Source organism: Lutra lutra, chromosome 1 (assembly GCF_902655055.1).
Source record: "Lutra lutra chromosome 1, mLutLut1.2, whole genome shotgun sequence".
Lineage (NCBI taxonomy): Eukaryota > Metazoa > Chordata > Mammalia > Carnivora > Mustelidae > Lutra > Lutra lutra.
Window position 1 is genome coordinate 220,600,185 of NC_062278.1, and position 21,689 is coordinate 220,621,873.

The 21,689-nt window shown below is 63.8% G+C and overlaps 1 protein-coding gene across 2 annotated transcripts; it reads left to right on the forward strand.

Moving 5' to 3' along the window:
* Window positions 1-1,609: 1,609 nt before the first annotated feature.
* ZBTB7A (zinc finger and BTB domain containing 7A) lies at window positions 1,610-18,686 on the forward strand. Of its 2 annotated transcripts, none has more exons than XM_047706053.1 (3): window positions 1,610-2,263; window positions 11,877-13,159; window positions 16,781-18,686. In XM_047706053.1, the coding sequence occupies exons 2-3, from the start codon at window positions 11,892-11,894 to the stop codon at window positions 17,277-17,279; spliced, it is 1,767 nt and encodes a 588-aa protein (XP_047562009.1). In that variant the 5' UTR covers window positions 1,610-2,263; window positions 11,877-11,891; the 3' UTR covers window positions 17,280-18,686. The 2 variants fall into 2 exon arrangements, with proteins under 2 accessions (XP_047562009.1, XP_047562017.1); XM_047706061.1 differs by lacking the exon at window positions 1,610-2,263 and adding an exon at window positions 3,386-3,517.
* Window positions 18,687-21,689: the final 3,003 nt, after the last annotated feature.

The following is a 21,689-nucleotide window of genomic DNA, read 5'->3' on the forward strand; positions in this document are numbered from 1 at the left end:
TAACCCTATTAGCTTTAGACTGGGGTTCCCCCTCTGGCCTCAGTTTGCTCATATGGAAGATGGAAATTATATAACTCCTGCCTCTTTTCAGGCCGTGTTGAGAATAAGATCCAACGCCAACCTTCTATATGCATTCCCTTCCCATTCTGAATCAGGTTATTAATGGTAGAGAAAGGGTGCCGGATATTCGAGGTTAGGTGGTACAGGAGGGAAAACGGAGTTACCCCTGTACTGGCCGAGTGGGTGGAGCTTGGGGTGAGGGGCGGTGAGACCACCGGGGAATAAGGACCAAGCTAGTTATCTGCGGGAGACCAGACCCAACCCTGAGATCTGCAAATTGTCTTTCTGCTTGGCCCTTCTAATCCCAAGGCTGATGGCAGGGTGGTTTAAGGAAGGAAGAAGGGCTTATGTCCCAGGCAGGGTCGTTAGAGCAAAGTCCCTGGGTTCCACCCTCAGCCGGGACCCACGTGGCCCCTCCCTCAGTCCCTTCCCACCTACTAGGGGCTGGTTTCACGCTGCAAGTCCTGGGGCTGTCACTTCCCCTCTGGGGGCCTCCCGGGTTTCCCCTTAAAGCCAAATTATTATTACAAAAGCCGATTCAACCCGTTTGGGTGTTGAAAGGCGCCTTTAATATGTTGTGCGTAGAAGTAATAAAGTACAAGGGGCGGTGGGAAGCTTTGAAGTCAGAGAAGGACAGACTGACTTCGCCTTACCCATGGCAGCGCAAGTTTCCTGCCTGGAAGGTAATGTGGTAATGATAATAGCAATAAATGAGTATAATGCGATTAGATGTTAGAATGGAGGTAAACAGGACCCCGGACAGAGCCAGCCACTCGAGAAGCCCTCTGGAAAAGTCAGCTCTCAAGCAGGTGCCGGCCCTCTCCGTGCAAGGGAAGGAGGAAGGGAAAACTGCGGCCCCGAGCCCCCCACGCGGCGGACCGCACCCGCCAGCCCTCCCCAGGCGCCTACTGTGTGCAGCGGGCAGCCGGCCGGGCCGGGTCAGGCTGTTCTCACCGCTCGTCCCCTCCTCCCCCTCCCCCGTCCCCCGCCGGACCTCTCCCACGACCGGGGAGGAAGTGGGAGAAATGGACAGGGAAAAAAGTTGGGTTAAGCCAACGCCTCCCCACTCCCCATCGTTGCCTCTCCGGAGCCACGCAGACCCTGGCGCGAGCGGCCCGCAGGACCCAGACGTCCGGGGCCCGGTCCCCGTCCAGCCCGGCGGCCCGCAGTTGGGTGGGGGAACTCGGAAAGCCGGGAAAACAACCGCCCAGCCCGCCCCTCGCCAACCCCTTCCCCCGCTACGCCCCTGGCGCAGCGGGCGGAGGCGACTCTTTTATATAATCGCGGGCAGGCAGGTTGGCTGCTTCATTTAGGGACCCAGGAGCCCAGCGGACCCAAGCCGTCATTCGAAAGCCCGCCCCCGGGTCCCTTCTGCGGCTGGGCAAACTGAGGCCCCAGGAGGGCCGGCGCCTGGCCCAGGGTCCCCACTCCCTCGCGCCCCCACCCACCCCCAGCAGCCCGGGCCGCCGCGACCCACGCCCGCGTCGGTCCTCGCAGTGCGCACAGCCCTCCCCGCCCCCGCTGCCATCCTGCCACGCCCCGGGCGTCGGGGGCAAAGCCCGCGCCCCCCCGCGCCCGCCTCTGCGCAGAGGCTGGGGGCCTGTTTATCTGGAGGCCCCCACCCCCCCTCCACCCCGGGGGGCCCGCTCCCCCCGCGCCCCGGGGAGCTCTGGGGCCAGATAAGCTGGCAAGCTGGCACGGCGCCGCGCAGCGGGGCGGAGAGGTCAGAGGAGGGGGGGCGCGCCGGGGGCGGGCTGGACCCCCCCCCAACTTGACAAAACCTAATAACAGCCCGGTCTCCCCGGCGCAGCGGGCGAAGCCCCACGGGAGGGCAGAGACGTGGCAAGAGGGGACCTGCCGAGCCTGTTCTGGCCTCCGAGGCCGGGGTGGGGGGGGCGGGCTGGGCGTGGGGGGGGCCGGCGGCTGCGGCACCTTTAAGACAAGGGAGGACCCCTCTTGCCCTCGGAGAAACCAGGAAGGGAGTCGCGAGCATCATACGGGGCTTTGGCTGTACTGTACAGTTACTGTAGGGGCAGTGACGCCGCCGCCGCCGCCGGAGCGAGGGAGCGACGAGGGGAGAGCGCGAGAGGCGGAGAGCGAGAGACGCGGACCCCGGAGGCGAGCGGCCGAGGAGCCCAGTCCCAACTCCGGGCCCCGGCCCCTCGCGCCCCGGCCCGGCCCGGCCCCGGCCCGGCCGCGCGAGGTAAGTCAGCGCCCGGCGCGGCCCCCCGCACAGGGTGCAGGGCGGGGACGGGCCGGGGGCGCTGCGCCCACCTCTGCCCTCCCGGGAAGGGGAGATCACGGAGCCGCGGACGGTCCGCAAGTTTCAGAGGAGGGGGTGGTTGGCAGCTGCCCGGAGGCTGGAGGCACCCTGGATCCCGAGCGCGGGGAGGGGGCGCCGCCCGGGAAGGGGGATTGGGGGCGAAGTGCATGGACTTGTGCCCCAGCGCCCCCCCCAACCCGCGAGTGCATGGCTTTTCGGGGATCCCAGGCGCGCGGGGAGCGGGGGAGGGGAAGCGGGGCCGCATTGAGGGTGGGGGAAACCGGCGTGGGGAGGTAGGGGGGCGCGTCGCGTGCTAAGTTTGCAGCTAGGTACTGGGGGTGCTCTCGCCCCCCGGGGGCCTATTCGGTGCTGCGTGCATACGTTGGAGTTGGCCAGGATTGAGCTCCATGGGGGATGGGGGGGAGGGGGCTGAAAAAACAGGGAGGGGGGCTTTGCAAAGGAGGGGGAAGGGGTGGAGTGTCCCGGTGGGCGGGAGCGGCCGCGGGGGCTTCTGGACGTCGTAGTCTCCACGCCGCTAGCGGCTGGCAGGTGGCAGGCGGCTCGGACTACACGTCCCAGGGTGCCTCGCGCCGGCGGCCCGCCGCGGTCCGCGGGTAGGGGCGGTGCGGAGGAGGGGCGGTGAGCGGCGGGCCAGCGAACCAATGGGCGCGGGCTGATCGCGCGGCGCGGCGCGGGGGCGGGCCGAGGCGGCCTGGGGGCGGGGCCTGAAGCCGGGCTCCCCTCGCCGGGGGCCGGTGGCGGTCCCCGGCTTCCGGCTGCGCGGCCCGCGGGCCGGCCCCCTCCCCGCCCCGGGGCCCCTCCCAGCCTGGTTGTGTAACCGTCCCCAGCCCCCCTCCCCTCGGCCCCCCGCCCCGGGGGGGGGGGTCACCCACCCGGCGCTCCCCGGGGAGGGCGGCGGCCCGAGCGGCCGCGCGGCGCAAGCGAGCCCGGGGATGCGCGGCCTAGTGCAGGCCGGGCTCGGGCGTGGGGGAGGCGGGCGGGCGGACCCAGATCCGGGGTAATTTGCATCGCCCTCCCCCCAGCCCGGGTGGGGATTGGCCGCCGGCGGCGGGGGGTGGCGCGGGGCCAGGCTCACTGCCGCCTCCCGGCCCCTCGGAGGGAGCCAGCCCAGCCGCAGCCGCCGCCACCGCCGCCGCCGGGGCCGGGCCCCCTCGCCGCTGCCCCGGGAAGGAGGTAGGAGCCCCCCGCGCGGGCGGCGCGGCGGGGGCCCGCGGGCCGGGGCGGGGGCCGCGCGACGCGGCCGGGGCGGGGGAGGGGGCCGCTTCCTGCCCCCGCCCGGGCCTGACTCAGCCTTGGGTGGGGGGACCGGCTTGGCCCCTTGCCCCGCCCGCGCGCGGCCGCGCGGCTCCGGCCCCCGAGGAGGGGGCGGAGAGCACCCCTGGTCCCCCGCCCGCGCCCCCAAAGCGCGTGACCCCGTCTCCTCTGGCCCGGACCCCCCTCCTTCCCCTTGACGCCACCACCACGTGCGAACGCTGAGCCCCGGCAGAGGAGGGGGTGAGCTGGTGGGATCCGGCCCCCTCCCTCGCTCTTCCTCCCTCCCTGGCTTGGGAACCAGCTCCCTCCCCCGGCCCCAGGCCTGGGAACCAGGCAGGGGCCTGAGCTGAGCGCTGGGGACGGTGCACCCCCAGGCACAGGCCTTTGCGGGTTCTGGGAGGCACTGCCCGCGCTGGCTGGCTGCGGGGGAGCCCTGTGGACCGCAGCAAGAGACTGCTGTCCAACCAGGCCGGGGCACCTAGTGGGCGCCCAGGAAATGTTTGGGAAATGCAGCCAGCAGTGGAGTGAGCCGCAGGGGGAGGTCGACAACTAGCCTCTCTCTCTCTCTCCCCCTAGCCAGGCGGCGGAAGTGAGAGAGGTGTTGGTGCCCCTTCCCTGGCTGTGCCCACCTGGTTCACCCATGGGTGGCAGGCTTGGTTTACTCCCCCCTCCTCATTGCCAGCTGCCTCCGGGAGCAGGGCTGGCTGGAGAGGGCATCCGGGATTCCATGTCAGCCCCCCCCCACCCCCCAACAGGGCCAGGGCGTAACCCTGAGTGTGCCGCTCCCTCACTGGGGGGGCCCTCCGCACGACCCGCCGATCACTTCCTATTGGCAGAGCTGGTCTTGGGAGAGGTCCGGGGAGTCCAGGCTGGGCCCCCCTGCTGCCGGCCGAGGGCTCCAGGCAGGGGGCATTTCCCCTGGGACCACCCCCCAGTGGGGCCCCTGGAGCACACCGGGCCTGGCACTTGTCGGCTGGGCTCGGGGCTCTGTTTACTGCCAGCCATCGCTGTGGCGACGGGAGCCTAGGGGAGAAGGGGGGGCAGGAGCCGGTGACTGGGAGAGCGAAGCCCTGGGATCCGCATGCCTAATGAAGGAAAGAGGAGCCAACGGGGACACTGAAATTTTAATTCGTGGGTCACTTTGGGGGGGTATTTATTATTTAGCTCTGATTGGCTGCGTGGTGGCCAGTCAGCACCCTGGCCCGGGCCGGGAGCCACGAAACTCTCCACGCTCGCGGGCCCCGGGAGAAGCAGTGTTAGGGCTGTGGTGGGGAGCTGGTGTGCCCTTTTCTCCCTGTGGGATACTGAGGCCCGCAGAGCTCAGCTTCCGTCCAGCAGGGCAGGCTCCCGAGGCAGTAGCAAGCACCTGTGTTTGCTTTTTTCCTTGCTTTCTCTTCCTCGGGGCCCTCCGACCCACGGCTGCTTCAGGCTGGTGGCAACCCCCCCCCCCCCCCGCCCCACCCGCCTGGCCGCCGTTGCCTTAGGAGGAAACCAAGGCAGGGAGAGGACCCTGGCGAGGGGGGCTTACAGCAGCCTTGGGAGCCTGTGGGAGCCTGTGTCGTGGTGAGGGGGGTGGGGACCAGGGCTCAGGGGCAAGCAGAGAGCAGCCCAAGGTCACCTCGCTGGAGCAGGGTCTGTCCACTGTGGTCCTGCCTCCCAGCTCAGGATGAGGCCCAATCTTCCTTCCTCTCAGTGGAGGGGCGCCCACACCCCTGTCTTCCAGAGGGCCTGGGAGTTGAGAGCAGGCGTCTGGAAGCCAAATGGAGCTTTCCTGGGACTCTCGAACCCCTTTGCACAAAGAGGACAGTGAGACTCAGAGAGGGCCAGCGAGGTGCCCAAGGTCACACAGCACAAACCCCTGACCTCTCACCTCCCAGTCTTTTCTTGCCGGCCCTTTTACGACTTACTGAGGCCTTTCCCACCCCCTTGGAGCCACAGTCCCGCACCTTGGCACCTTGGCACCTTGGCCCCTGAAGACGGGCAGGGCTCTGGGTTTTATGACCCATTATACCCAAGATGACTGAGGTCACCTTGAAAAAGCCGAGTCTCGGGGCCGGCTGCTCTGCGGGGGTTTCAAATGACGCCCTACGGGCCGCTCTGTGACGTCGGACAAGCCCCTCAGCCTTTCGGAGTCTGGATGTCCCCCCCACCCCTTGTAAAGTGGTGTTACAGGGTATTCTGCGGTTGGTGGCTGCAGTGTTCTCGCTCCTTGCCTCCCCCGTTGAGGGAGCCCCTAGGTCAGTTCAGGGCACCACCTGGATTCTGCTGGAGTGTGTCGCCAGCCCAGCCCCTTGAGACGTGTGGCAGCCCCCACCTGTCTCCTTGTGCTCCAGGCACCTGATGGGCCATAAACCACCCTGCCACAGCCCTGGGCGGTGGGGACCAGAGGAACAGGCTTGGGTGGGGGCCAGGGTGGCCCAGTCCCAGCCTACCCCTTGCCTCACCCAAGGTCTACCTGGGGAGGTCATTACCCCTCTGTCCACCTCAGTCTTGCCGTCAGCCCGAGTCTCTGGGCCTGAGGGTTTGGTCAGTGATTCCCAGGGAGCGTCAAGGCCTGGGAGAACCCCTCCTGCATCCTTCTCCTGAGGACCAGGGCTCCGGACTCCAGGCCTGCCCCAGGCTCCCCGTGTGACCTCGGGCAAACCTATCCCTCTCCTGGGCTATCACAAGGCAGTGCTGAGGGGGCGTGAGAATAAGCTGTCCTCGGCCCCAAGGCCCCCAGGGGAGGGGGATTTAGTCCCTTGCTGGTGCCCCCGGGGCAGTGTGGAGGAGGGGGGGGGAAGGAGCCCTGGCAGGACCAGTTAGACGGTGCAGAGCTCAAAGTCAGCTCTGTCCTGTGACCCTGGGCAAGTCCCTTCCCCTCTCTTGAGCCTCAGTTTCCTGACCTGTAAAGTGGGGCAGTGATTACAGACCCTGTGATGCTTGATGTCGAGATGATTGAGGTCGGGCCCCCCACCCCCGCCCCCAAAGTGGGGGAGCAGCCCCTGCCCTTGGGGCCGGAGGCCGGAGTCCAGAGTACCGAAGCGGGAGAGATACCTGCGGAGAATCCGGCGCTTGTGAGGAGCGTGGCCAAAGGACCGGCCCCTCCATCTGTCCCCCCAGCAGGCTGTGAACGGCCACTCAGTGGAAGTGTCCCCACCCACGCCTTTCTGGTTTAACTGGAAAACAAGGCCTGGTCCCACCTCCCATCAGGATGTATTTGATGGGAGGGAACTTGGCTTTGTGGGCACGGGACACTAGGGCCCCCCAAAAGGCCCTGATAGGCCAAGCTCCCCTTTGGGGCTTGGAGGCGGAGCCCTCCGCCTGCCCAGTCTGGGGGCAGGGGTGGGGCTGGTGCAAGCACCTCCTGGTAACAAGCAGACCTCCGGGGAGGGAGGAAGAGGCTGGAGGTACAGAGGAGTCTGGCTCCTAGAGGCTCCCCAGGCCTCTTCCCGGCTTTTTGTACAAACAGGTGCAGCCTGAGCAGGGGTGGGGTAGGCAGGGATGGGATTTTGTGAGGCTTGGCTTTACTTACCCCAGGTGATGGGAAGCTCGTTCCTTCTAACACCATGAATGGCCTCTCTCTTCCTGGGGCTTCCTTTTGGAACCCGGTACTGGTGTCAGGGCTGTCACTTCCTGACCTGTGACGGCACTCAAGAGCGTGGGAATAGGGTGAGCCTCAGCCCCACCCATGAGTTGGGGGTCAGATGGGATCCCCATGACCTTCTCGTCACCTTTCCCCCCCTACACTTCCTACTGGGCCTGCAGCCTTCCTGCCTCTGGCCCTTTAAGACCTGGGCAGGAAGCCCCTCCCCATTTAGGGCAATAATGGACACATAAAATGGCCGAGGGCCTGTTTGCTGGTGTCTGGCCTGGAGGGAGGCCTATGAGGACAGGCAGGCTAGGAGCCTGGCAGCCACGCCAGGCCCTTGGTGCCCCCCACTCCCTAATCGGGACGCTGCATTCCTGTCCCATTAAACCCCAGGCCGGGGACCGGGCCAGGCAGGGATTGGCACCAGGTCAGGGCGGGGTTACCCATTGGGACCAACCTTGCAACACAGGCCGCTGGCCTGGGAGGGGGCGGGGGTGGCTGGGTGTGGGCCTGGCAGCCACACCTGGGCACCAGACTTGCTGTGTGACCTTGGGTGGGCCACCCACCCTCTCTGGGCCTGGGCCTGGTTTTCCCCTCCAGGTGACAGCTCCTCTCCCCTGGCTTCCTCCTGGGCCCGCCCCCACACACTCCCGTGACACACAGTAGGTGGGGAGGGGCTAAATTCCTGCAGTAACTTTCAGAGATTAAGTTCCAAGCGCCCCCCCCCCCCCCCCCCCCCCCCGTGCATAGGAGAGGGTCAACAAACAGCCCCATTGGGCCTCTGGGGACCGGTGCTGGCACACAGTAGGTCCTCAGGCAGAATTTGCCCAGTGGGTGAGAGTGGGACCCTGGGCCTAGAGCAGCTGCAGTCCCCTTGCCGCTGTCGTGACCTCTGAGGAGACCGGGGCACAGAGACCCTGCGTTTTGCCCAGAGTCCTACTGCTTGGAAGTGGAAGAGCCGGGATGGGCCCAGCTGCTCTGTGTGGCACATAGTAGGTGTTAGAGTTCCCTTTGGTTTCCTGTCATTCTCTTCTGCGGGTGAGGGGTGGAGAGGCCTTGACCCCTCACTAAGCTGTCCCCAGCACCGCCCCCAGGACTCCTCCAGGAAGACGTCACATGGCCATTAACCTGCCCACCCTGGGCTGCCCGCCCCCTCTCCTTCCTGAGGGGTGGGGGAGAAGGAGGAGGCCCGCCCCAGCCCTCACTTTGCACCCTTGACCTTGGGAAGCCTGGTAGATGCAGCCTCCTCTCCCTCTCCCTCTCCCAGGCGCCCACCTCCGGGCCTGGGCCTCTGCTGTCCCCCATGCTTGGGATGCCCTTCCTACAGTCCTGGGGTCCTTTCTGGTGGCACCTGCCCCTCCTGGGACCAGGAGAATGAACCTCTGACCTCACCCTGGGGCCCTAGCCGTTGTGTGGCAGCGGCTCGGGTCTGCTAGTCTGAGTCCCAGCCCAGCCGCTGGTCTGCTGTGTCACCTTGCCCGGGTCTCCTCACTGCTCTGAGCCTCCCTTCGTCTGCAAAGCCCAGGGTTACAGCGGGAAGGATGAAGTCAAGGTGCCTGGTTAGTGCCTGAATTAGTTCCTGAAATGTCCAGGGCACAGAGGAGGCCCCAGAAGGGCCGAAACCGGCCAGGGTTCTGCCTCCCTGGAAGAAGTGCGGCAAGCGACCCCGGGTTAGATGGGAGGTGGGACTGGGGAGCCCGGTGGCAAGATGGGCGGGGCTGGGTGTGGGCTTTCTCCAGCGCCTGGCTCTGTGGTCTTCGGTTCATCCGGTTTGCTGCGCCCCTACTGTGCGCCCGCGCCCGCGGCGGTGGCGGGAGGGGGGTGGGCGGGGAGCATAGAGAGAAGGGGTGCCCCACCTCTAGCCCGGGAGGAGCCTGCTGAGGCCTGCCCCTCTGCCGCAGAGTCAGCACCCAGCACCCCGGAAATCCCACAGAGGCGAGCGCGGGGGCGGAGCCCTGATGAAAGATGGGCCTGGTGGGTGTGGGCCTGAGCTCAGGGGACCCCCCCAGCCTCCCTGCCTGGCCGGCATGGGGGTGGGGCTTCCCGGAGGAGAGGAGTTTCATTGGATTGTCATTGCCAAGGAAACCGCCTGGTGTGGGGGCACCTACTAGGCGTCAGGTGTGAGCCGGGCCTGTTGGAGTACAGGAAGCCGTGAGGCTCTCCCAGGAGAAGACGCAGGGCTCAGTGGGTGTGGAGCAGACGCGGCTCTTTGCTGCCAGGAGCCCACCTGACCCAGTGAGGGCCTCAGCTGCCTCCCCTCTCCTGGCTTACACCGTCTTCTAACTCTTTCTTAGAGGGAGGGCCCCAGGAGGCCTGGGTGGAGGCCGTGGCCCAGGGTGTGGCGGGCAGGTGGCCTGTGTTCCTGGAGAGAGGGTGTGGGCCAGGTGTCTGCAAAGCCAGTTTAGTTTCCAGGGTGAGGGACAAGGTGACGGCTTGTTGGGCTGGTGGCGGGAGCAGGGACGTGGGAGGCCAGACCCAGAGGGTTAGGGTCGCCGGGCGCCCCAGGCTAGGGGTCCAGGTGTGTCTAGGCTCTTGTGTTCTCCTCTGTCAGTGGGAGTCATGCTGCTCTCACGGGGCAGGGGGGGTTCTTTGGCCTGTATCCATCCTCCCAGGCCAGGCCCTCCGGAGGACCTCTTGTGGTTACGTGGGCAAAGAGATGCTCTCGGACCCGGCGCAGACCCCAGGACTTGGCCTGGTGCCTCACACCAATTCCGAGGCCCAGGCTTGCTCCTTCCCAGCCGGGTAATTTCCAGCAAATGAGAACCTGGGCCTCCTCACCCTTGAAGTAGGGCTGTGCGGGCCCCCTTGCCCTGCGGGCTCAGTGCCCGTGGGAAGTTGGGGGCGGAGTGGCCGGGGAAGGGGGGCCGGTGAATCATCGAACCATCTCAGGGCCCGACCTCGAGGCCCCCAGAGACACCTCAGGGTCCGAGGGGACGCTGGGGCACCATGGTGGGGGGGACAGATCAGCCAGGGTGGCCATCTTGAGGCGGATCAGAAGGGGGTGAGGACGGCCAAGGCCAGTCTGATCCGGAGCCCATCTGCCTGCTTGCTCCCGGGGGCCTGGGGCCAGACAGCAGATGGTGGCAGGGGGTGGAAGCCACCATGGGGGCTCCTCCGAGGCTTCCCGGGGCTGAGCCTCTCAGAAGGGGTCAGCCCCCCATCTTCCTGCTCCCAGCAGCGACTTGTCAGCCTCCCCCCCTGCCAACAGGCTGGCGGAACTGAGGGGGGAACCAAGCAGCTGGTGCGGTCAGCGGGAAAGAGGGCGGGCCGCAGAGAGAGGCATCCTGGGAAGTGTAGTTTGTGCCTGTGTGGCCACACAAAGGCCTCTGTGTCAGCCCCAAGGCCTGGACCCCGTCCCCAGGGCGGCCCAGGCTTGGGACCATTCCGCCGCAGCCTTGGGGCTGGCCCCACCGACCCTGGGCTCCGTGGCCCGCCCGGCTGGCCCCTCGAGGAGGGAGGGATCTGGGTTCGAGCCGCGCTGGGCTGCTTGGAGCTGGGGGCTGGCGCTCCGGAGGTCCTGAGGAGGCTGAGGAAGGCACAGCTGCGTCCTTCTCCTGGGAGACGTCTGGGGAGCTCTGTCCCGGGAGCCGACTGGCCAGAGGACTGTGGGTTGTGTTGGGTGGCTCAGGGCAGCTGGGGGCTCCCCAGAGAGGGCGGAGGGCTGAGGACAGGAGCCAGAGGGTTGCACAAGCGCCCGAGTGGTTGGATGAGTCACAGCCCAGGGGAAGGCGGAAAAAAGGAGTGGGGAAGAGGGGCAGGACGGACTGAATGCCGCCCCCGCCATGGCCAGCTCTTCCAGAGCCCTCTGTCCATTTAACGGATGGGGAGACTGAGTCCCAGGCCGAACAGCAGTGGCCAGGGTGGCCAAGAGTTCGGGGGGGCTGGGTGGGCCTGACATGGACAGGAAGCCCCCAGCCCCCTGCTCCGCCTCTGCAGGGTTCATCTGTGGCGGGCAGGGGAAAGTGTCCCAGGGCCAGACTGCTCCATGGGGGCTCCCCAGGCCACCGGGGTTTGTTGTGACGTCCCTGGCTCTGCACCCCCGGGGCACGCCTACAGCCTGGTGACCCCAGCCTGGTCTCTGGGTCTCAGCCTCTTCTTTCCCTGACTCAGAGCCCCCCAAGAGAACTGGGCCTCACTGGGAGGTGGGAGGGAGGGTCCGGGAGGCCAAGAGGCCAGGCGGACATGGACCCTCGGGTCATGCACCCTAGGTTTGAGCTGGGGTGCAGCTGTGGGGCCGTGGGCACTGGTCTCCTCCCCGAGGCCTGGTTTCTTATCTCCCTGGCAGAGATGGTGCTGCCCCGGGGGGATGGCTAGGGGCTCGGGTGTGCTGGCACCTGGTGGGTGGCTTGTGTCACTGCCTCCTAGAGAGGCTGGGGGCAGGGGCAGAAGCCAGTGCTCAGCTTCATGAGGAAGCAAGTCCCGGGAGGCATTCGTTGGGCACCTACTGTGTGCTCTCGTCCCACCGCAGATCACCTCTTGGATGGGTCGTCTGGTGGGCCCTCTAGTGGAGGACAGGGCACCAGGGTCCGCCCCCTGAAGCATCCAGTGTGGGTTTTGCCGATGTCATCTCACCTCGATGGTGCTGAACTGCAATCCCCCCACCCCCCGCCTTGGGCAACTGAGGCTGGGGGGGCGGGGCGGGGTGCTCCTTTCCCAGGGTCCCCAGCTGGCACCCTCACGAGCACCCCTCCCTCCCCGGCGCTGTAGGTCTCGGCGCGGAAGATGGCCGGCGGCGTGGACGGCCCCATCGGGATCCCGTTCCCTGACCACAGCAGCGACATCCTGAGCGGGCTCAACGAGCAGCGGACGCAGGGCCTGCTGTGCGACGTGGTGATCCTGGTGGAGGGCCGGGAGTTCCCCACGCACCGCTCAGTGCTGGCGGCCTGCAGCCAGTACTTCAAGAAGCTGTTCACGTCGGGCGCCGTGGTGGACCAGCAGAACGTGTACGAGATCGACTTCGTCAGTGCCGAGGCGCTCACGGCCCTCATGGACTTCGCCTACACGGCCACGCTCACCGTCAGCACGGCCAACGTGGGCGACATCCTCAGTGCCGCCCGCCTGCTCGAGATCCCCGCCGTGAGCCACGTCTGCGCTGACCTCCTCGACCGGCAGATCCTGGCGGCCGACGCAGGAGCCGACACCGGGCAGCTTGACCTCGTCGATCAGACCGACCAGCGGAACCTGCTCCGGGCCAAGGAGTACCTCGAGTTCTTCCAGAGCAACCCCATGAACAGCCTGCCCCCCGCCGCCGCTGCCGCCGCCGCCGCCTTCCCCTGGTCTGCCTTCGGCGCGTCCGATGACGACCTGGATGCCACCAAGGAGGCCGTGGCCGCGGCCGTGGCTGCCGTGGCCGCTGGCGACTGCAACGGCTTGGACTTCTACGGGCCGGGACCGCCGGGCGATCGGCCCTCAGCCGGGGATGGGGATGAGGGCGACAGCAACCCAGGTCTGTGGCCCGAGCGGGATGAAGATGCCCCCACCGGGGGTCTCTTCCCACCCCCCGTGGTCCCGCCGGCCACCACCACGCAGAACGGCCACTACGGCCGGGGTGGGGAGGAGGAGGCGGCCTCGCTGTCGGAGGCAGCCCCCGAGCCGGGCGACTCTCCGGGCTTCCTGTCAGGTGCAGCCGAGGATGGGGACGGGGACGGGCCCGAAGCGGACGGGCTGGCGGCCAGCACGCTGCTGCAGCAGATGATGTCATCGGTGGGCCGGGCGGGGGCGGCGGCGGCGGGGGACAGTGACGACGAGTCGCGGGCAGACGACAAGGGCGTCGTGGACTACTACCTGAAGTACTTCAGTGGCGCCCACGACGGGGATGTTTACCCGGCCTGGTCGCAGAAGGTGGAAAAGAAGATCCGGGCCAAGGCCTTCCAGAAGTGCCCCATCTGCGAGAAGGTCATCCAGGGCGCGGGCAAGCTGCCTCGGCACATCCGGACCCACACTGGGGAGAAGCCCTACGAGTGCAACATCTGCAAGGTCCGCTTCACCAGGTGAGCCAGCCGTGGGGGCGTGGCCGGGGGCGGGGTTGCTGCGGGGGCGTGGCCAGGGGGTGTTGTGAGGGCCCTTTGCCTCGATTGCAGGCACGTGTGGAGCCCTCCCCCGACGTGTGGACCCAGCCACGAGCACGCACGCATGCACACAGCGCGGGCGCACGCAGGGGTGGCGCGGTCCTGCCTGGAAGGGCGCTCCTTCCGCTTTTGGGCACCTGCCTCCCCTACGGCCCTCGGGGAACAGCCTTCGGGTGCAGGGGGAGCTTGGGTGCTCACCACGGGGAGTGTGCGGGCGCTGGGGCTGAACCACAGGAGGCTCAAGGGGAAGGCACAGGGAGTCGCTCTTCTTCTTTTCCCAGGGGTGGTTCTTTTCCGCTGTGCTGGAGGCGGATGTTTGCCTTGGGAGGGGGTGGCTGCCCCATAGGGCATGGGGAGCCGTGTTATCTCCTTGAGTCTCCTGGGAGTCCTGGGGGCCTCACTGTCCTTGGCCAACATTTATGGCACACCTGCAGGGTGCTGGGCTCGGTCCTAGGCGGTGGGGACCCAGGAGTGCAGAGAAACGCTAGAGGCCCTGTGTGGGCGAGGGGGCGCATCTGAGACGAAACCACAGAATTGGTAACATGAGTTGGCAGAGCTACAGAGAACAGAGTGGGGGGCAGCAGCTGTTTTAAACAGAGCCAATATCCCAAGGAGGCAAGGGAAAGGCAACATGAACAGCCGGTGCAAAGGTCCTCAGGCCAGTGGGCTTGGGGGTTGCAGCTACCTGTGGAGGGAAATGGGCCTACAAGCCACTGGGCTTGGTCCCCAGGCAGGAGGAGTCCGAGGCCAGGCTAGGGGAATTTGTGATTGGATCTTAAGAGTCCAGAGCTGGCTGGTTGGGCCTTGTGGACCAGCCTAGTGGGGGTGGGGGGGCTGGCGTGCAGGGGCCTGGCCAGGCTGGGTGACTCAGCATCACCCCCTACCCCCACCCGCCCTGGGGTTCCCCCAGCCACGCCCACCCAGGCTAAAGAAAGAGGCCATTGTCCCAGCTTCCCGGCCCTGCCCCATGGGGACAGGACAGAGGGGCTGACCCCTGGCCCCCTCCCCAGCAGGCCAGGAGAAGAGGGTGTGGCCCAGACTGCAGGGCCCGGCATCCCCAGCGAGGGGCCAAGGGTGCTAGGTGGGAGGGAGGCAGTCTAGTTGGTGGCCCAGCTCCCACCCCTTTGGTGAGCTTGGGGTGCTCAGAGTCTTGGGGCCTCCCTCTTTCTCCAGACAGGAGTCCTAAGGCGTCTGTGGGCCCTGCCCTCAGGGGTCTCTGGGCCCAGGAGCAGCCTGATAGAGGCCCAGCAAGCCAGGGTCTGGAGAGGTGACCAGGCTGAGCAGCGGCCTGGAGCACCCCCGCCCCACTGCCCTAGCTACCCTAACCACAGGCCTGACAGTTTCATTCTGACCTGCTGTACTTGTGATTACCCCACCCTGACTCGGGCTGATCCTGTTTGTCATTCAGGGAAGCTGAGGCAGGGAGAAGGTCCCTGGGCTGTGCCTCTTCCCCCATGTGCCCACCTGGCTCCTCTTTGCCCCCAACCCAGGGCCCCAGCCCCCACGCCTTCCTCCAGGCCAGGGAGCCCAGGGGCCCCTCTGAGTCACACTAGAGAGTTGAGTAAGCGGGGCCTGTGGCAGCCGGGGCTATAATTACCCGGACCAGGGCTGGGGGTGACGAACAGGCTGCTTCCACCCCCACCCCACCACTGTGCGGCCCCGACCTGCTGTGCAACTTGGGGCAGGTCACTTTCCCTCTCTGGGCCTCACGTGGGGAAATCTCTGTGCATTGCTTGTATAGTCCGAGGGGCTGCTGTCCCGTCTGGACCTGGCCCCATGCTAGGATCCAGACAAGGCAGCTGGAGGACTATGTTAGTGGACTTTGGGCGGGGTGAGAGGAAGGGAACTTGGCGGCTGCATCCCCTCACTGCTGACAGACCCGGTCAGCCCAGGGAACGATGAGTTCAATGTGGTCTGAGTTCCATTGATGCATCTAGAAGTAATAAAGCTGGAGAATAGGCAGGAGTGTGGTTGCAGAGGGCCAGGCCTTGACCCTCAGAGCAGTAAAGAGTCAAGAAAGGGTTAGATGAAGTAAGGACACCCGCTCTGTGGGTGATTCCAGAGGGAGGGACCTGGGGCTAGAGGAACCTCAGGGAGACCAACTCTCTGACTGAGGGGTGGGAAAGCCTTCCTGGAGGAGGAGGGCATTTGAGATGGGGCTTTGAAGGATGAATAGGAGTTTGTCACTCCTGGCTCTGACCAGGCTGGCCACATGTGAAAAGTGAGAGACCCAGTGTATCTCAGACGTTGCTGGCCAGGGCTCCTGAGACCCAGGTCTCTGCCCCTGCCGAATGGGTCCAAGCAGGAGCCCTGTCCTGTGAATGCAGACCAACACAGTGCGGGAAAGCATCATGTGAGTCACTGCTGTGATTTTACATTTTCTGATAGCCACATTTTAAAAAAGTTAAAGGAACAGGTGAAAGTAATTTGAATCATACTTTGTATCCTTTTTTTAAATACATCTAACATGTAACCAGTGTGCCAAATCATAAATGAGTTTTTTTTACATTACTTTAACCAGATAAAGTCTTCAGAATCTGGGATGCATTTTGCACTTCTAGCACCTCTCAGTTCGGCCAGGACATGTTTTTAAGGGCTCAGGGGCCACGTGCGAGCAGTGGCTGCTGGGGGACAGAGCCGCAGCTGGCCTGAAGTTGCTTAAGGCTGACACGCTGACCAGCTTTGGGGACCGAAAGGCCCCAGGTTGAGCTAGGTCCATGCTGTTCCCTGTGGGGCAAGATGGGCAGGCAGAGATCCTGGAATCACCCCGATCCTGCTGTCTTGGGACTCATGGTCCAGTTAGGCAGACAGATGAGGAACAAGGAAACTGGCATGAGAGTCAGATGGTGGTGGTATGAGGCTGGGGTGACATGGGGTGGGGTCAGCTGTAGGTGGTGGAGGGGCCTCTTTGAGGAAGTGACATTTGAGCTGGAATTTAGATGTGAAGATCTGGGAAGAAAGTGCTCCAGGCATCAGGAAGAGCACATGCAAAGGTCCTGAGGTAGGCACGTGCTTAGTGTGTTGCTGTGACAGCCAGGAAGCCGGGGTGGCCGGAGCCAGCCAAGAGAAGCAGAGGTGCTGGGAGAGTTGATGGGGCCTAGGGGCCGTGGGGTGGAGACTCATGGCCCCGGGATGCAGGACTGCCGGTGTTAAAAACCAGGACAGCTGGCCCCTCCATCTGTTACCAAACACCCCGGCATTCTGCCTTGTGCCCTGCAGTATATTTCAGACCCTGGAATAGGGCCTGGTACTCAGCAGGCACTCCATAAAAGTCCTGGGGGGAAGCCCCTTATATTCCTCCTTCTGTGGCTGAGAAAAGGGGTTCAGAGAGGTTCAGCCATTGTCATGAGGCCACACAGCGAGTGGGGTCCGAGGCCCGTTTCCATTCCTCTGGGCCCTTGGCTCCCTCCTCTGCCCCAGAACGCCCAGCACTGCCCCTGCTCCAGCGCCGATGTCTCACGTCCCCAGCCAGGCCAGCGGGTGGGGGGCGGGCGGCGGGGGTGCCCCCAGGCGGTGCCCATTGACCCGTCGCCCTGTCCACAGGCAGGACAAGCTCAAGGTGCACATGAGGAAGCACACGGGCGAGAAGCCGTACCTGTGCCAGCAGTGCGGGGCGGCCTTTGCCCACAACTACGACCTGAAGAACCACATGCGCGTGCACACGGGCCTGCGTCCCTACCAGTGTGACAGCTGCTGCAAGACCTTCGTCCGCTCCGACCACCTGCACAGACACCTCAAGAAGGACGGCTGCAACGGCGTCCCCTCGCGCCGCGGCCGCAAGCCCCGCGTCCGGGGCGGGGGGCTCGGAGGGCCCGAACCCTCCCCGGGGGCCGCTGCCCCGCCTGGCGCCCCGGCCCCGCCCGGCTCCCCTGATGCCCGGCGCAACGGCCAGGAGAAGCACTTTAAGGACGAGGAGGAGGACGAGGAGGCGGCCAGCCCCGAGGGCCTGAGCAGGTTGAATGTAGCGGGTGCCGGCGCAGGGGGAGGCGACGGGGGCACCGGGCCTACCGCCGACGGCAGCTTTGCGGCCGGACTTGCCTGAAAACCAAAAAGAGAAAACAAAAACCCGAGAGAGAGAGAGAGAGAGAGAGACAGAGACAGAGAGAGAGAGAGAGAGAGAAAGAGAAAATCACCCACCACCCCCCAAAAAACACAAAAAAAGAAAATCTATCTATATACAGATATCTATATCTATATATATATATACAGATATATATATATGAAACGTCACAGAATCTAGGGTAGTGCTTTTCTCAGATTTTTCTCCTTCATGATGTTCTCTCCCTCCACGGGGACCCTCGCCCCCGCTCCGGCTCCCCATCCCCCCATCCCGTCGATGGGTTTCGGGGCTCACTTTGGGGGTTTTGTGGGACACAGATGCGGAGGCCCCCGGACGTCCCCCAGCGCGGAGTCTGGGGTCCCATCTGAGGCCTGGTCAGGGCCCTAGGCCCCAGGTGGGGGTGAGGGTGGCCGTGAGGGGCTGGGGACGGGGGGTGGGGTGGGCTTTTGTTTTCCTCCCCTCGCTGGTTTCTACGAGTCTTTCAGACAGGACCTTAAACGCTCTCTGTCCGCTGTGAGTGGACGTTAAAATGTACCCCGTCCCCACCCCCCACCCTCCTTCCTCAGGGCACTTACTAAGTGGGGGTCTCCCCGCCTCCGTCTCCCCAATGGCCTCCCCACCTCCTGGTCCTGCCTGTGGTCCTCTGTGTCTCCTGGCCGCTGTGACACAAATCTATTTATTTCCAGGCCTGGAGAGAGGGGAGCCCCGGGGCGTGGGGGGTGCGGGGGGCACCAGGGCGGCTCCCAGGGGCTCCCGCCGCCTCCCTTCTCGGCACTTACACCCCGGCGGACCCCCACCCCCACCCCGGACCTCCGCTCAGGGCGCCCCCCTCCCCCTGGCCCCACCTGCACTCCCTGACCAGGCCGCCCAGACCCCACGAGACGACGTTTGGAGATTCGAAACTTTTTTGTCTTCACCCTCCGACCCCTGCCCTCTCCCCAAGTTTTTAAAGCACTTTTTAGATTTTTTTTTTCTTTTCCTCCTTAAAAACAAAATTTATATATAGATATATATAGATATATATATATAAAATATACTTTCCTCAGTGGAGCAGACAACAGTGTGGGGCAGACCAGCCCAGAGCAGAGGGAGCCCAGGGTCTTGTGGTGGCAGGGAGGAGGGGAGCGAGTCCAGAAGTTCCGGTGTCACAAAAGCAATAAAAACAAGATTTTACAAAATGAAAGGAAAAACAAAAAACAAAAAAAAAACAAAAAAAAAAAAAACAAAAAAAACATAAAAAAAAAGACAACCAACCACAAATAGAAGTCTCGGCACTTTGTAACAGAACGGGTACTACACTTTATCTTAATTCTTAATTTAAAAACATGTTTACAAGTCGCAACCAACTTCTATGAAAAGTCGAAAAGACAAAAAAAATAAAAAATAAAAGAGAGAGAGCGAGCGAGAGAGAGAGAGAGCGAGAGAGCAAAAAGAAAATTCCTAAAAGTCAATTTATTTTTGTACAAAATAATAAAAAAAAAAACCCACCACAGATGCAGAATCCACTTCTGTTCCCCGAGGTGAGGAGGGGGTCAGGAAGGCACGGGCCAGGGCTGAGGCCGTCTTCGTGCTTCGCCACGGGGGCCTGTGCTGCAGGCAGGACCGTGGGGTTTTTGTGTTTCTGCCGTGTCCCCCACCCCCGGCCCCACCCCCCTTCTGTCCCTTTTTGGTTCTGATTTGGAGATGTCTCGTCACCCGCCAGCCATACTGATGGCCAACCCTTGTCCGCGGGGACCCTCCTTACTGACGCCCCAGCTCAGGGATGGGCCCGAGAGAGGGCTGGCCTTCCGACCAGCCAGAGCAGCCCAGCCCCCCCCAGCCCCCCTCCTCCCCCCCCACCGGCCCCTGCCCTTGCCCCTCGCCCACTTCGGGGCTCCCCGCCCTCCAGCATGGCCGCCCTTCCTTGTGGCCACCAAGGAGCTGCCATCTTGGACATGCCATCCCCGTCGAGGTGGGTGACGGGGCCCCACCTCCAGGGCCTTACATTCCCCCCCCCAGGCACCCCTCTTTTTATTCAAAGGCACTGACTGTAATCTGGGGGCTGGCACCTGCCTCCCCCCAGCCCCTGGCTCCCCAAAGGCCCGGTACCTACCGAGCCACAGGCCACGGACAGGGGCCAGGGCTGGGGGGACCGTGTTGCCAGAGGCCAGGGCACCCTCACCCCAACGCCCTCTCGCATATGCAATGCCTAGCGTGGGACCCTGTAAATAGACCCTCTGCCAAGCCGAGACCCTTCCCCATCGAAGCCCAAGGTGAGGGGCCCCTGCTCCCCCCCCAGCTGCTGGCCTATCTCCCCATGCCCCTTGGCTCTGTGACACAGACCCCGTCTTCTCGTCTTCTTTTTCTTTCTTTCTTTTTTTTTTTTTTAAAGGGAAGCTTTTTAAGAAGGCAACTTTCATCATCGTTTCTACAGGATAGTTTTTGTGTCTCGTCCCCCCCCAAGCCCATCAGCTCCCCCAAATGTCTCAGGACTGCCCCCCACCCCGAGGGGGGTGGCAGGGAGCCCAGGGTGGCCTCACTCACACCCCCGTGTCACGGAGTGAGCTCTTTTGGGGAACCATCTGTGGAGGCCAAGCAGAGAGCTCGAGCACCCAGGCCAGGGACCCCCCACCCCACCCCAGCCGAGAAGTTCCCTGAGGGAACAGTCCTCTCCCCCTCCCCCTACCCGTATACCCCCCTTGCAATAAAACCAACTGAAAAATCAGCTGTCGTCCTGGCCAGTGGGGGCGACTGGACTTGGGGGATCGAGGCCTCTGGGACTATGGCGGTGGGGGCAAGGGCTGAACCCCCGCCGAGCACACTTTTAACAAACTTCCTCGGGAATTGCACTAAACCCCTGCCCCTAGCTCTGAGCTCAGCTTCTGACAGCCCTGCCCACCCATTCCGCCTTAACCCTCTCCTGCTGCCCGCCAGCCCGTCCTAGGGGCCGCAGGGTCTGCATGGGCCCAGCGCCGGGACCCCAGCCCCCCCAACTCTGCGCAATCACATACTGTATATAGACGTGGATCGATTTTATTTTTATTCTTTAAATTAAGGTCGTGATAAAGTGTTGCCAAAGATACTGCTGAATTCTCGCGTTTCAGGAAACAAACAAACAAAAAATTTGAGGGGGAACGTGCTGACTGGTCAGAAGGGACACAGCAAAACGTTTTTTTGTTTGGTTGTTTGGGGTTTTTTTGTGTTTTCTTTTTTTGGGGTGTTTTTTTTTTTAACTGCCTGGTACAAAAAAAAAAAAAAAGAAAGAAAAACAAAGCGAAATTGTTATTTCCATCATCTTGGTGAAGTTGTGTGGCTGTGTGTTGTGCGCGCGTGTGTAAGAGTGAGGTCCTGGCCTGGGGCTCTGGGTGGGGGCGCTCCGGGGGGCACTCGGGGTTGGGGAGCCGGAGCCCCCCACCCCCAGCCGTCCACCAGCCTATGGGACCTGGAGAGAGAGGTTAACACCCTTGCTACTGCTCCCTGCCTAGGCCCCCACCCCAACCTTGACCCTGCCTTCTGAGATTAAGGAAAAAAAAAAAAAAAAAGGCAAAAAAAAAAAAAAAAGAGAAAAGAAAAAAGAAAAAAACCTTAAAACCCAGTGAATGTAAAGTGCCGGAGCAGGCCCAGCCTGGCGCGGGTGTGGGCCTGCACCCGGCCGGGCTCAGCAGGCCGTACCAAAGTCTGCCCCGTTGGGTGGCTTGCCCAGGAGACCCCATGCGGCCATCTCATCCCGTTCCGTTTGTACAGGGCTGTCCCTTTGCTTCCTTCCAGGGGGGGAGGGGGGTCTCAGGTGGGAGGGGAGATAACCCAGTCCCTTCCAGGGCCCTCTGGGGCGTCTCTGCACTACTGAGACCCAGTGATGGTGGCGGGAGTGCGGGGTCAGGGTGGGGGGGCAGTGGTGGATGTGTGGCACAGGGTGGCACCGAGGCAGGGGCTGGGGCCCGGGGAGCACCCCACCCCACCCCAGGACCGAGGCGGTCCAGGCAGCCGGGCTTGTAGGAGGCCAGACAGAGTAAAGGCAAAGCAGGACGAAAAAATTTAAAACCAACAAAAAAAGCAAAAATCCTATTTTTTGAGAAAGAAAGATATTTATATTTGCAGTTTTATTTTAAAAAGTTATTTAAGCTGAGGAAGCAGCCTTCCTGGAGGGGCGGCTGGCGCAGGACGGGTCAGGGCCTGGGGGCTCAGGGGCCCCGGGAGCCATAACCTCAGAGTTCAAACTAGCTCGCACTAAGTACATAGATTTACATGGGGGGTGGGCGGGCAGGGCCAGCAGATGGAGGGGGCCGGGGAGGCCCCCGTCCCGGAGTCAGAGCTGCCTGGAGGCCACGGCCAGGGGTCCGGATACCCCGGTTCCCCCCTGCCTCTCCCAGGCCCAGATACAAGGTGCCTTGGACTTTGGGGGGCTGGGGTTGG